Source organism: Grampus griseus (genome assembly GCF_964374135.1).
Source record: "Grampus griseus genome assembly, chromosome: 3".
Taxonomy (NCBI): Eukaryota; Metazoa; Chordata; class Mammalia; order Artiodactyla; family Delphinidae; genus Grampus; species Grampus griseus.
In genome coordinates, this window is record NC_139019.1 from 147,510,004 (window position 1) to 147,525,432 (window position 15,429).

The 15,429-nt window shown below is 52.9% G+C and overlaps 1 protein-coding gene across 2 annotated transcripts in view; it reads left to right on the forward strand.

Annotated features, from left to right (window-relative positions):
* The window catches only part of ERGIC1 (endoplasmic reticulum-golgi intermediate compartment 1), a 106,204-nt gene that overhangs the window by 50,358 nt on the left and 40,417 nt on the right, over positions 1 to 15,429 (forward strand). For both annotated transcript variants that reach the window (XM_082650481.1, XM_082650480.1), the window contains exons 2-3: positions 49 to 110; positions 7,410 to 7,482. In XM_082650481.1, the coding sequence (XP_082506607.1) occupies positions 49 to 110; positions 7,410 to 7,482 (135 nt within the window). The remainder of the gene's footprint in view (positions 1 to 48; positions 111 to 7,409; positions 7,483 to 15,429) is intronic.

The window sequence follows — 15,429 nt, forward strand, 5'->3', positions numbered from 1 at the left end:
CACCTGCCCTTTGCGCCCACCTCACCCCGTCCCCTTTGCTCTCCACAGGTTTGACATCTACAGGAAGGTGCCCAAGGACCTCACACAGCCGACGTACACCGGGGCCATTAGTGAGTAGCCTCCTTCTTTCCGTTGCTCCCGACCCTCTCCCCACTCTCCGTACCTGTGCCTGCCCGCCCTCTGCAGAAATGCTGGGCCAGGGAGGGAAGACAGAGAGACAGGAGGAGGGAAGAAATGATGGGCATCTTGCTGGGCCCTGCCTCTAGTCCCTCAGCTCTTCTCTGTCCTCACTGTAACGCTGTAAGGTATAGCATCACCTGTTTCTGAAAGGAGACACCAGAAATCAATCATCAAGAGTAGCTGCCCCAGGGACTTCCCTGGTGGCGCAGTGGTTAAGAATCCGCCTGCCAGTGCAGGGGACACGGGTTTGATCCCTGGTCTGGGAAGATCCCACATGCCGCGGAGCAACTAAGCCCGTGTGCCACAACTACTGAAGCCCGCGTGCCAAGAGCCTGTGCTCTGCAACAAGAGAAGCCACCACAATGAGAAGCCCGCGCACCGCAACGAAGAACAGCCCCCGCTCGCCGCAACTAGAGAAAGCCCATGTCAGCAACGAAGCCAAAAATAAATAAATTAAAAAAAAAAAAAAGGAGTAGCTGTCCTTGGGAGGGGAAACGGGGGCTCATGGATTGGAGGGAGACTGACTTTTCTCTTCACACCTTTTAGACTATTTGAGTTTTTAACATAAGGATGTTTCTATCCATTTAAAAAAATAATCCTCTCACTCAGATTTTGGTTTCTGAATGCCAGTCTTCTACTTAAAAGGACCCAGGGCTCCTGGGAGAAATGACTGATTGCAGGGCTGGGACAGGAAGTGTACAAAATAAGCCTGGAACACCTCGTGCCAGAAAGCAAAAAAATGCCCAGAGGAAAAGCACAGGGTGGAGGTGTGTCAGCAGGCCACAGGAGGCAGCCTGAAAGAGGGCAAAGACCAACACAGGGCAATCTGAGTAGCACAATAAATAATGGCATTATTGGCTCGTTACCCAAAGAATTAAGAAAAAGGTCCAGGAGTCCATACTGATCTAAATAAATGGGAGGGAAGGGTTGAACCTTCCTTATAGAGGAATTCCAAATAATATTTATGAATATATCCCCCTCTGAGAGGTACAGCTCAGCTCTCCTCTCCTGGAGTGTGAGCTAGTGACTCACTATTAAAGAGGAGAGAATGGAAAGGAAGTAGTAACTATGGTGGAGACATCCAGAGCCTGCCCCGTCACCAGGTGACAAAGGTTAGCATCAACCAGTGAGGAAGAGGTCGACGTAGCTGTCACGTGCCCACTGCCTGCCATGGGATTTGATGGGAAGGGCACCTCACCTCCGTGGGATCTTCCCCCAAAACCACAACCCAGTCTAATCATGGGAATGCAGCAGACAGCCCCAGCCTGGGGGACCCTCTACAGGACACCTGGCCAAGACTCTTTGAAAGTGGCAAGGTCTTGAAAACCAAGAAAAGACTGAGGAACCGTCACAGTTTCGAGACTAAGGGCACGATGACTAAATGTAAAATGGGATACCAGGTCTGGTCCCGGAAGAGAAAACAGGCACTGGCGGAGAAATGAGTGATCTAATAAGTCTGTAACATAGTTAACAGTATTGGACAATGTTAATTTCTTCATCTTGACAAACATACCAGGGTTATGTAAGATGTTAACATAAGGGGAAGCTGGGCGAAGGGCGGATGGGAACGCTCTGTACTATCTTTGCGTCTATTATTATTCCACAATAAAGTTTATTTTAAAAGATATAAAAACAAACCGCAAGCACTTTGCAAGCAGGAAGGCTCTACCCACATTTTCCAGATGAGAAAATGGACTCAGAGAGGTGAAGTGACTTGTCTGAAGTTTCACAGCTTGCAAGAGGTGGGCCTCTCCAGTGCTTGGTGTGGGAGAGGGACCCTCCCCGTGGACTGTCCCCTGAGCAGGGCCCTGGGGCCGGGCAGTCATTTTGGAGTCCACCGCTGCTTCCCAGGGCAGGCCATTATCAGGTCAGGGGATGACCTTGGGGATCCCTGCACCCCGGCTGGCTCTGCCTCTAGCTTAGGTCGTCCAAGCTGCAGATGCCTTCTTGAGTCTGGCTGTCCACATCCCCGGAGAAGAGAACAGAGCAGCCAGGCAGCAGAATTCATGTCCTGCTCGCTTCAGCTCTGGCCGAGCTGGGTTCATTCTCCCATTTAGCAGCTGGGTGACCCTGAGCAAGTCACTTCACCTTTCTGAGACTCAGTTTTCTGATCTGGGGGTTAAGTGTGATCACGCCTGTCAAGTATGGGGTACGTGCCAAACTCTCAGTGCGGCTGGACCGTGCACCTCTTCTTATCACTGTCCTCTTGGAGCCCGCAGCCCATGAGGGTCCGTGACCGCAGGAGCTGTGACACTTTGTGCATTGATCCCCACGGAAAAGGTACTCGGGGTACATAAGAGGAAGAGGGCTTGTTCATCTACCCGTTCAATTAGTTTATGACCTGGTCACAAAAATTCCAATGAGGCTTCCTGTCCCCTTCCTACCACCAACAGCTCAGGCCACTTCTTTGCAGGCTCTGCGGTTCTCTCCCTTATCGAGTATGTTTAACAATCAGGTCTGTATCCCTCTAGAATTTTTAAAAAAACATATTCAGTCTTTGAAATACCTGTGTCGTCATTTTAAGCGCAGACAGGAGCGTACTGGGCACACCGTCCTTCCCTGCCCTTTTTTAACCGACACATCCTGCACACCTTTCACACCAGCACGTAAACGGCCACCATGTGCTGCTTTCCATTATCTGGCCGACCCACGGTTTATGTAACCAGCCTCCCGAGGATGGGCGTTCTGATTCCAGCTTATCGCTATTATAGACATCCTTGTCCATATGTGTTTGTATCCTTGTATGGTTATTTCTGTAAGGTAACTTTCCTAGAAGAGGAATTACCGGGTCAAAGGGCATGTGCATTGTGAAATGTAGAAGGTACTGCCAAGTGGCCCTCCCGGGACGTGGTTTGATTTGCAGTCTCCAGCACAGTGTGTGAGAGGGCAAGTTCCCTTGCACAAGAGGAAAGGCGTGAGCACGGGAAGCCAGCCCTTAGCTACCATTTAGTGAACAAATATTTATCAGCCAGGTCTGGGGCCAGGCCGTGTGCCGTGTCCTGGGACCAACTTGATGAATGGGCTTCGGTCTTTGTCCTTGAAGAGTGCATGGCTGAGCAGGCAGGCAGATACAGAAACACACCATTTCATGACGTCACAGTAAGTGCTATTAATAACTGAAGGAACCAGCAAGGGCACTGGAGACTCACAAGTCGAGGTTTGAATTTTGCCTTCTCCACTGAAGTGCTTATGTGGCCTTACACAGATTGCTTGACTTGCTGGTGTCTGGGTCTTGGGTCCGGTGCCCCCTTTGCTGGCTGCACCGGATCTCCCACTAGCGAGCATCCTCCTGGTGTCACATTCCTGCTGTCCAGTGCCTGAGTCCGTTTCAGAAGAAGTCTGGAGTCACAGAGCCTGAGCATCTTGCCCAAACATGGATTGAAAAACTCTACAGTATCAGAAGGCTTTTCTGGTGGAAATACTTCCTACCTGCCCTCATGGTTTTTATTCATTCATTCACTCACTCAACAGATATTTATTTCATACCTTCTCTGAGCCAGGCACTACGCTAGACCCTGAGGCCCCAGGGGTGCTGAGACATTGTCTCTGTCTTTCCAGTCTGGGGACAAGGTAGGGGAAAGCAGACACACAGCAGGGGCTGCCGGACACTCGGATTCAGCTGAGCAGACTCCGCACTTACCCCGCTGCTAGGTCCGAGCCTGGGACAACACACGCAGGTTTCACAAAGAGGCCTTCCCATCCCTATACCCCCACCTCTGATCTGCATAGAGTCAGAAGTTTGGGGCCCATTTGCAGGCTTGGAGCAAGGAAGGCAGCTAGAAAACCTGGACTGGCCTAAGTCATCATTGACCTTCAAAAACACCTCCCGAGTTTGGGCCTGTTCATCATTATGGCAACCTGTGGGTTGCTGGGGCTTGAAGGTGGGGTGGGAAGGGTGAAAATGGCTCTGAAACGTGGGTCAGAAAAGGTGTGAGATTTCAAGTGAGAAGGGTGCTTTGCCCACCTGGCAGGATTCTTTAGCAGGAGGCATCACAGCTGCAGTGTGCAGGTGAGAAGGGGAGGGATGTGAGCCTGGGAAATTCGGATTGCCAGCTGGTCTTCTGCAGTGGATTTGTTCAGCAGCTGGAGAAGACATTTGAAATTAATTTCTGTGCCATGAAAACAAACAAGCCACGTGGCCACTCTGTATAAACTGATGTGGGACCTGCTTAGACATAGATTGCTGAGTGAGCAAAGCACGGTTGAAAGCATGTGTACAGGGACTTCCCTAGTGGCACAGTGGTTAAGAATCCGCCTGCCAATGCAGGGGACATGGGTTCGATCCCTGGTCCCGGAAGATCCCACATTGCCGCGGAGCAACTAAGCCCGTGCGCCACAAGTACTGAGCCTGCGCTCTAGAGCCCACGAGCCACAACTGCGGAGCCCGTGAGCCACAACTACCGAAGCCCGTGTGCCCTAGAGCCCGCGTGCCGCAACTACTGAGCCCACGTGCCGCAACTGCTGAAGCCCATGCGTCTAGAGCCCATGCTCCACAACTCAAGAAGCCACTGCAATGAGAAGCCCATGTGCAGCCACGAAGACCCAACATAGGCAAAAAAAATAAATTTAATTTAATTTTAAAAAAGAAGGCATGTGTACATTATGCTGTTTGATTAGAGGAAAAACTCGTATGCCCGTGTCAGGACACAGACTGTAGGGGTGGTACCTCTGGGCAGGGGGCTGTCGGTCGGGAGTGAGAAAGAGACTCACACAGTTTGCCTTTTTATACAGCTTGATGATTTTTCTTATCACTTGCATGTGTTACTTCTTCCAAGAAAAAGTAAAACCCTTAAACTCTGCCCTATACAGCTTTTTCAAAGTTTGGAAGAACTGGGGAGTCATTCTAGTATGCCCCATGTCTGGGTGTGGTTTTGGAGGCTTGGTGGGGACTCTGGGGATGTCCCTGCCTCACCCTTCACTTGGAGTCTCGGGGTTCCTTTTCTTAGGGCATTGGCTCTAGACCCCTCAGGTTCCAGCCCTCCCCACCCCCGCCCCCACCTGCCACCCAGTGTGTCCCTGGGCCACTCTCTTCCTCACTCTGAGCTTCCATTTCTACACCCTCCACACGGGCTCATACCCTCTTTCACATGGGAGTGTGCAGTGACAGGTATCTGTTAACACTCTCACAGCAGGGCATGTGGTAGGTGCCCCACAAACACTTGTTCTCTGCCTTCTTGCTTCTGAATGTATCTTTTTTAATAAATTTATTTATTTTATTTATCTATTTTTGGCTGAGTTGGGTCTTTGTTGCTGCGCACGGGCTTTCTCTAGTTGCAGCGAGCGGGGACTACTCTTCGTTGCGGCGCAGGGGCTTCAGTAGTTGTGGCGCATGGGCTTAGTTGCTCCACGGCATGTGGGATCTTCCCGGACCAGGGCTCGAACCCGTGTCCCCTGCGTTGGCAGGCGGATTCTTAACCACTCTGCCACCAGGGGAGCCCAGAACGTATCTTTGACTGTACATTTTGCCATAGATAGATGATGATAATAATAATGATGGTGATGATGACGAATAACCTGGTTTCAGCATCAGTCAGGATGGCTCAGCCAACCAGGTACAGACTGTCAAGAATGCGGCCGAATCAGCAGGTGGTACTGGAAACTTTTCTTTGCGGGAAACTGAGGGTCAACCCACTTGCCAAATCACCTTCCCCAAATCACCACACCCTCCAAAGTCTCCCTGATGAAAATCCTAATTATGAGCTAGTGCTTGAGCCATTATTACCTGCCAGGCACTATTTCAAGTCCAGTTTCTGTGTTGCGGAAATTCTCAAGCAGCCCCATGAGGCAAGTGCTACTACTGGTGCCATTTTACAGATGCGGAAACTGAGGCAGAGAGAGGTTAATTTAATTTACCCAGGGACACAGCACGTGAGTAGTGGGACCACGCTGTGTGAGCCATTGCCCACGACATGCCTCTATGATAAACCCAGGTGAGGCACACTCAGCCCTTATTCTGTATTCTGGGGGCTGGCTCCCTGCCTTACACAAAACCTGTTATTACCTCCTGTGTGCCCAGCCCCAGGCCAGGCACTGGAGCTGTGGAGTTTTTGCCTTCCAGGGTATCTGTCAGTCTAGTGAAAGGGAGAGCCACAAATAACATTTGGAAGGTGTTCAGATAGAGGCTGGGAACACAGAGGAAAGAGTGACCAGCTCAACCTCTGAGGGTTGGGGGAGCTTCTCACCAGAAGGGACATTTGAGTTGGGCCTCAACCTGCGAGGATGAGTAGGAGTTCACCAGGCAGAGAGGATGACCAAGGAAGAGGAGGGAAGATGGGGAAGGACATTCCAGACAGAGGAGCCATAGCATATATTTAGGGAACAGCACGTGGCTCGAGGTCGCTGGGTGGTTAGATGTAGGGGGAGTATCTGGAGATGAGTTGAGGGCCAGCCCCTGGGGCACTTGTTATGTCCTGCCCCAAGGAGCGAGTCCAGGGTCACCAAATCCAACCTCATCAAGGGCCAGGCAGGCGAGATAAATCCAGGTGATGTGGGCCGACCCTGGAGCTCCATTCTGCTCTCTCTGCACTTCAGACTTGTAGGACCCCAACTCTTCACTCTCACAGAGAGTTGTCCCTTCTTTTGAAGCACAGCACTGTGTATCCTCACGTTCTCACCTCTGCTAGGGACACGGGCATAGTGTTGATGGGGCCGCAGCGGGTGGTGATGGAGGGCAACCAACACTCTGCCTCAGCCTTGGAATCTGGGTAGCAGGAGGGGATGGTGGGGCCTGTAACAAACTGGTGAGCTCAGAGCCCCTGTGGGAACAAGGGCTCGAGTGTTCTGGAGCAGCCAGAAATCTGGACTTTTATGTGAAATCTCTGGATTGTTCAATGTCAGCTCCAAATTTTAAAATATGCATCGATCGAGCCAAACAGAACACATCTGTGGGCCGCCGATTTGCAGCCCTTGTTTTCTGACTGACTTCTGCATGAGAATGCTGTTACGGAGGGAAGGCGGGCTGGCGCCTTGGAGGATCTGCCTATTTGCGGGCATGGGGGGCTGGGGAGGTCCACACGGGAGGGTCAGATCAGTTCCAAAGGCGGTCTACCTTTCTGACAGGGGGGCTGCTTCACATTGAGGCCAAGAGTAAGAAGGGGCTTTGGGGAGGGTCTGTGGGCCTCTCTCCCCCTCCCTGTAAGCAACTTTTCTCTGAGGGCAGGGTCTGGGGGCTGGCTTCCCTCCATCAGTGCCCACCACCCTTAACTGGGTGTCTGTGTTGTTTCTTCCAGTCTCTATCTGCTGCTGCCTCTTCATCCTCTTCCTTTTCCTCTCGGAGCTCACCGGATTCATAACGACAGAAATGTAAGTTACATCGCCCACTGGTGAGGCATTCCAGAGCTTCTGGGGGACCCCAGATGGGAAGAGAGAGGGGCTTTACAAAGGAGAGAAACCTCCGAACCTTCTACCTCCTGTTTCCAAGCCTGTGGCATCCGTCACTCCTCTGTTTCTTAAAAGGGTTTTAAAGCCAGAGCGGAAACCAACATTGCTTTGTTAAAGCTGAAGAGAAAACTCTGGTTCCCTTCTGGGGTCAGGGAGGCACCTCCCGGGTCCGCAGATGAACAGAAATCATTTGCTGATGTCTGCCGTCCCTGTGTTTGGCCAGTGGGCTTTTCTCCCTCTGAGTCATCACAGGGTCGTTTGATGTTAAAGCTGGAAGAAGTCAGAGGAAAATGGGGGCAGCTTTCTACCCGAGGCGGTGGAGGGGGCGGGGTTCTGACATCGGAGCCTGGCCCCCCTCAACCAAGCCCCCTTCCCTGTGCTAGGCCCACACTGGGTGAGGAGTCAGCATGGGCTTCCTGGCAGCGGGTTGACGCACTGTGAATCCAACCCCAGTTCTTAGAATCATCTGTTGTTCAGATAACCTAGTAAATGCTCTGGGGCCTGTGTAACACCGAATGCCATTGGAATTATTCAGTCACAGCCTCATCAGATGCCCCTCTGAGATGAATTAGACCCAGAAGCTTCCTGCCTTCACCTCTGGCTTCCAAGCCTCTGCATTTCCACGTTTATAACCCAGAAAGTCATCACGGGGCTGGGCTCTGGCCACCCACTCCCCTGTCCAACACTGGAATTTTCTTTTGCACTCATGGAATTTCTTGGTTTCCTGTGCCTCCCTGTCAGCCACAAGACAATAGGAAACTGAAAACATAGCTGCTCAGCCCAAGATGGTCCTTGTTGCTCTGTAACCATTACTGCTATAATCCTCAAACAGCCCTGGGAGGTAGTTGTCCCCTCTTTATAGATGAGGAAACGGAGGCTCAGAGAGGTGAGGGGACTTGTCCACTGACTTGCCCACCGCCCACCCCCCCCCACCGCCCCAACTCGTTTCTGAATATAGCTTCCGCCCTCCTCCGACGTGGGAGAGTTTGTCTTCCCTGTCTGTCTGATCCTGTTTTTAACCCTGATGGCATCAAAGCCCCAGGAGCCTCATGGAGTGTTGGAAAGAGCACTGGACAAGGCCTTGGGAGATCCAGGGCCAGGTCCTTGCTCAGTTACCACCTGCTCTGTGACAGGCGGCAAGTTGCCAAACCTCTCTGGGTCCCAGAATTTCTGGCCAAACAAGAGAGGGTACATCAGAGGCAAGGCTTCCTTCCAGGTCTGAGGAAGCTTGTCTGCCTCCCAAGATATAGCTCCTTGACCAGGCCGGGGTCAGACAAGGAACTCTGTTCCCCCTGGACTCTGTCCCAGTCAGGTGTGCACGTTTGGGCCACTGGATATTTCACGGGTCATCCCATTATGATTTGGAGGTGGAAGCAGGGAGAGCAGCCAGAAATTGAGACCTGCTGGCATTATGAAGGACCTACTGTGTGCCGGGCACCTGCTGGTCTCTCCAGGTCACGCCCCATTCCCTGGGAGGGGGGCTTCTATGCAGGCCTCTCATGTTCTGAGCCAGGTGAGAAGCGGTACCCAGGTGACAGCAACAAAGAGGGAGCCCTGACCGTATCCCAGGTGCCAGGTGCAAGGCTTTACCTATTCCAGGCAGGGACACGAGCAAGTGCAAAGACCCTGAGGCAGGAATTACCTGGTGTATGTGAAGACAGAGAGCTGGTGTGGCTAGAGCAAAGGAGGCAGGCAGGGAGAGGAGAATATGGAGCAGGTGGACCCGAGTCAGGCCAGGCTCTGTACACTGCCATGGATTAATGGCGATCATCCTTGGTCCTGAGCCCTCAGAGGTCAGGCATCAGGTCTGTCCGATTCACTACCATGTGACTCCATGCTCAGAGAAGCCAAAAATGCAGGCGGTGGACACAGATGGTCCACAAGCAAACGCAACGGAATGTATCAATTAGTGATAAGGGCTCTGGAAGCAAAAACAAAGCAGGATAGGAGCTAGAGAAGGTATGGGCTATTTTGTGAGGCTTTAACAAGATTATTTACCTTCAAAGGTGCTCAGCATAGTGCCTGATATACTTTAAGATGCATATCCCTTCAGGCATTTACTCATTTCATATTTCTTCCCTGTCTCACGGGAGAAAGGTTGTAAGGCCACTCAGCACCTGGCATGTAATGAGTACTCTGTGAGTGTTAGTTTTTTTGTCTCCCCCTTGAGTTAAGAAGGGACCTCCCTCACCTCCAGCTGACATTCTGAGAGACAGTTCATTCAGCCAATCATCAGCTTAGCCGATAATGAGGCAGAGTGCGGGGCAGCACCCCGACAGGTGAATTTGGACGTCAGAGCTGGTGACTGCAGCAGGAGGTGACTACAACAGGAGGTGACTGCAGCAGTCACTCTTGTGACTGCAACACACCCCGCTGCTGTGTGCAGGGCACTTGAGCAAGCCGGGACAGCTCACTCCGTTTACCAGGGCAGGACTCACTTCTTTCTCAAGAGCACAGTGTGTTCCCACTGCTCTGTCCCCTTTCCCTCTCCAGGACTTCCTGGCTCCTGGGGGCATTCTGAACATGCTGGTCCCACCACACCCCCGGAGAGGAAGAGGGGCCATTCATTCAGTGTTTGCCTTGTGTCTGGCCCTGGGCTAATAAGCACTTCCCCACCGGCAGTGAGAGGGCTGGGGAGAGGCAGAGCAGTGGGGGTGAGAAGAGAGACCTGTCCAGGCCAGAGGCTCCATCCATGATGATGCGGTGACCCTAACGCCTCCTTTCTCTCTGTGGCCTTGTGACCAAGGTGCAAGAGTTGCCCAAAGGGCGTCCTCTCGGGCGAGGGCTCCACAGGAAAATCCAGAGGACAGAGGATTGCACCTTGGGGTCCTTCCTCTGTCAGAAGCTTCTCCGACCCCCGGGAAGCCCTGCTGATCCGGGAAGGACCGCAGGTCACAATTCTTTTCCTTTTCTGGGTGGCTGGCCCTCCCTGGCAGTTTTGTGACCACAGTGGGTTGGCCTCCCCACCCCCGCCGTGAGATTGTAACCCAAGGAAATGAGGTCACCTCTGGTTGGATCAGCATCGCTCTAACGCTGGCCTGTGGTTATCAGTGACATAAGAGGCTATTCTGGCCCGGCCCGACGGGGAGGGAAACCTGTTTGGGTGATGGGACTTCAACCTGGACATTAATTATACTTGGGAAAGTGGCCCCCCAGGGTGCTCTGAGGCTCTGTGTTTGTAAGGGAGCGGCATCCTGCTCCTCAGAGAACGTGGCCACGGAACATTCCAGTCTGTGACTCCCCAGGCTCTGGCTGCTCTTAATTATTAACACGATGAGGATTTATAATAAGAAAATGTAGTAACTGGAACTCTCCATCGATCATTTCTAGCTTAATACAACTCAGACTTTTCAGCTGTGATCTGCAATAGGCAACCCCATGCCAGCCACCTAAGCTAGCCTTTTACAATGCTCATCTTACTTCAAGGCCACAAAACCCCGTGAGCCAAGGACTGCTGCTGACCTTAGTCTCACTTTATAGCTGGGGAAACTGAGGCACCAGGAAGCTAAAAGCACAGTGCAGTTAGTAAGTGGTTAGAGCGAGAGTCAAACCCAGGCCTGGGGCTTCCCTGGCGGTCCAGTGGTTAGGACACTGCACTTCCACTGCATGGGGCACAGGTTCGATCCCTGGTCAGGGAACTAAGATCCCACATGCTGTGGGGAGTGGCCAGGAGGGAAAAAAAAAAACAATACACCCAGGCCTGTCTGATGCCAAAGCCTAGAATTGGTACCCAGACCCCCGTATCCCGTCCTTTTCTGCCCAGAGCATTTTGGAGCCCCGCGGACACGGCAGCTGCCACGTTTTGGTCAGAATAGTTCACTGGGAGACTCGGATGCGCCCTTCTGGGGGGAGGCGGCCTCACAGGCAGGAAGCCATTGCCCACCGAGTTGGAACTTGGACGTTACCTTGAACTGTGTCCTCACACGCTCTAGTAGGAGGCCCAGAGTGGGTAGGCCGGTAACTTAGCCAGGAGGAGGAGCTCGACGGCTCCCTAGGAGCCCAGCTTACCAACTCTGAGGCCTGGATTGTGAGCCAGGGCCGGGTAGGGAGCCACGGTCATCACGTGGAAGAGCAATGGGAGGCCTGAAGGCTTCTGAGCACCGAGTGATGGGATGGGGTTCGTGCCTCGGGAAGATCGCCTCTTGCAAAGATGGGTTTGGGGCGGGGTGACCCTGGAGTCCAAGGCCTGGTGAGGGGGCTGGGCAGTGACCCAAGGCAGAGGGGCTGAGGGTCCCAGGGTGATGGCTTTGGAGAAAGGGGTGGGGGCAGGACTAGGTGGCTGCAAAGAGATGCTTTGGGGACATCTGCCTGGTAGGTAATAGGTACACTAACTTCCACCTGGAACGGTCCGGATTTAAAACTCAAGGTCCCGGAGAGCTTGCTTGCATAATCTCATCCCTCCCCTCCCACTCCCACCCCAAGCCTTTTACTGCGAGCCTCACTGCTGGGTAAGTTTCCATTAGATCAAATTATTAAGCATGGAGGTCAGCGACTTTGGGCAGGAATCCGAAGTATTCAAGTGCTCTTCTAAAAGCAAATAAAATTGTTTTCTGTAGATGTCATTGGACTCACGCCTCAGCCTAGAATTTCAAGGCCCTCCGTTAACATTCCACCTACTCTCCCCCCACCCAAACCTCCCTGGTCCCTTTCTTCCTCTCTCCCTACATGGCCACTGCTTACTGACCCCCATGCAGTCCGACGCAGTCTGGCGTCCCCCACCTGGAATGTGCCCCCGCCCACCCCCCGCCCCGAACAGAGGTTGTGAGCACGAGCTCTCTGCTGCCGCTCAGGGAGCCCTCATCCGGGGCAGAGCTGCGGGTGGGAAGGAGGCGGATGCTGCAGCTCCTGAGGTGTGGTGGGTAGAGGCGACAGAGGGAGGCTTGAGGGACACAAAGGGAGTGGAGCCCTTAGCACCTCCTGTCCTGTAGGTACTTGGGCCATGGGTGGTGTGGGGTGGGCCTCTGCAGATTATCAGAAAGATGGTGGCCCCTTCATCGCAGGTCTGCTTGGGGGCCACCTGCCTCTCGGTCTTTCATTGATCCTGCCCCACCCAGTGGAATGTGGTGGAAAAAGCATGGTTCTGGGCAGCAGTGGCTCCAGCGTCCAGTCCTGCCTCTGCCTCTTCCTGGCTGTGTGATCTTGGTCAATCTTTTATCTTCCTTCCTCTGAGCCCAGTTTCATCCTTGTGAAAAGAGAACAGTAACTCCTATTAAACGCTGGCTTGCTGTTTAAATGAGATAGTACTGATATATGTGAAAGGCCCCAGCACAGTGCCTGGCACCAGCTGGGTGCTCAGAACCGGGACATCTTGGATTAGTTATAAGCAAGGCAAGCTTTTGTGTGGGCCTTAGAATATACCAGGGACCTTGCACACATGTTTCATCCTCACCACAATGCTGTGAAGTGGATCCTGTCGCTGTGCCTGTGATTATCAACTCGGTAAACATTGTGATATTAATAATAACAATAAAAGTAGTGAACATTCATTGGGCACATACTGTTTTCTAAGATTATGTCTATGGTTGTCCCTATTTCACATCTGGGGAAATTGAGGCTGGTGAAGAAGGCAAAGCCCCTTGTAGAAGGTCAGCCAGCCAGTGGGTAGCAGAGCTAGGATTCGAACCCTGAGAGCATGGAAATCCAACACGCCGCCTTATTCTCTTTACCCAGAGGAGCCTGTGCTCTGTGCTAGGCCCTCAGACACAGATGATAGCATGCACACCCCTGGCCGCGGGACAGCCTGCAGCTTTACTGCGAGTCCTCACACAGGCCTGTGAAGTAGCTAGAACCATTATCCCTCTTTTTCTCCTTTTCTTCCTCCCCTCTTTCCTTTTATCCTTTCCTTCTTTCTCGTGAGGTATGTGTATAATGTACAAACGGCGAAGTGCACGAATGTTAAAGGTAAGGCTTGATGAATGCTTGCCTGTGTTCCCACCCGTGTCACCATCACCCCATCAAGACAACACGTCTCCACCTCCTGAGAGGTTCCCTGGAGCCCCCTCCCAGTCACCACCACCACCACCACTGTTCTGACTTTTATTACCATAGATTGATCTTGCCTATCTTCAGACTTCATAGAAAGCTTTCCCAGTTTTACAGTTGAGGAAACCGAGGCTCAGAGAGGCGAAGCAACTAGTCCCAGGTCCCCCAGCTTCCAAGTGGCAGAGCCAGGAGGTGAGCCCACATCTGTCTGCCACTGCCCCACGGGTTCTCATCACCCATGCTGGTGACGGGAGGAGTCAGGCCCACAAGAGCCCCCACACAGCCGTGGTGAATCCACAAAAAGCATTGATTTTCCCTCCAGGTGGGCTGATTTCTAGCCTCTGTTTGCCTTTTAAAATCAGTTCAGCCAGTAACGTTAACTAGCCTTGGCAGGCACCTGCGAGTGGAGCTGAGGGCAGGCCTGCAGCGCTGGCATGGAGTGGCAGGAGCCCAGGGGCCCTGGAACATTTTCCTTGGACGTGGAAGGCGGCTGTATTGACCTCACTGGGCAGGCGGCACAGGTGATTGAACCGTGTTGATCCTGCGGCCCGGAGCCCTTCCGGAAGGTGCCTGGGAGCAGCCAGTCCTGGCCTTACGTAACCAGACTGGCCCCAAGCTCTGCAGGCCGGTGAGTTTTCCATCTCCTCCCCAGCACTTCGGCCCCTTTGTCTGGGGCAGCACTTCAGCCCCTGGGAGCCTGGGCTCTGTGGGCTGGGAGAGGCCTCCTGGGGCCTCGAGGGTGAGCTCACCTTGGTGCCACACCTGGGATTCACCTCGCTCTGTGTTGAGGTCACCTCCAGAGGATTGCCAGGGGATGACATCATCCCACAATCCCTCAGTGATGTGCAAGAGCCCAGCCTCCCAGGTAGGAAAGGTGAGTAGCTTCAAGGAAGAGTCTCACTCAGCTGGGAAGGGAAGCTGGGGGCGCTCCCTCCGTGATGTTCTGTTAATCACTCAGTGATCTCATTACTCAGCAAGCCTACAGAGCTGCGAATTAAGGCAGGGGTAGAAATTGGGCACTGAAGGCTTAAGAAAGACCATTTGGCTGTGAAGAAGTTGATTTTCCTCCAGCATAACCTCCTGTGGTCCCCAAAGCTCCTCTGCCACTGGCTCATTTGTTCTTCCTGATCTCTGACGTGGGCCAACGCTATGAGCCTGCCAAGCCCAGGCCCCTGTCTCCTCTCTCACACCCTGTGGCCTCAGAGGACAAGGCCTCCGCTCAATTTCTCCTTTGACCCTGGATGCTGAGGACGAGAGGGAGGGGAGGCAGCATGAGCCCTGGAGAGCCTGGTGGAAGGCAGACCTGAGCTGGAGTTCCATCTTGGCCAGCTCTTGCTGTGTGACCTTGGGGATGGAACTCACCTTCTCTGAGCCTCAGTTTCCTGGTTCTAAAATGGGGATCAGCGGAATTCCCTTGTGGTCCAGTGGTTAGGACTCCACGCTTCCACTGCAGGGGGCACGGGTTTGATCCCTGGTCAGGGAACTAAGATCCCGCATGTCGCGTGGCACAGCCAAGATAAATAACTAAATAAAATAGGGATCAGGACATTTCACAGGAGCAGAAGGGATACGATGAATGCATATAGGCCTGATTGGGGCCTCTCCTGGCTTAATGGCCTGGAGGCCCAGCAGTCTGAAGGCTAAACCGAGTCTGTTGCTCTCTTGTCTCTGGGAACATCCTTGTGACCCCCACAAGGAAACAAGCTCTAGGTATCTTTCTGAGCCTGCCTTTTCTTGTTAATTGAGCATCAGCTGTATCACACTAGGAGCCAGGGGCACAGAGACAGGGTCTTAGTAAAGATGAACTGCCCTTGCCCTGGCCTGACCCATTCTTTCACAAAGAAGTGGCCACTTACAAGGCTCTCTTAGAGACCAGTTGTTCAGAGC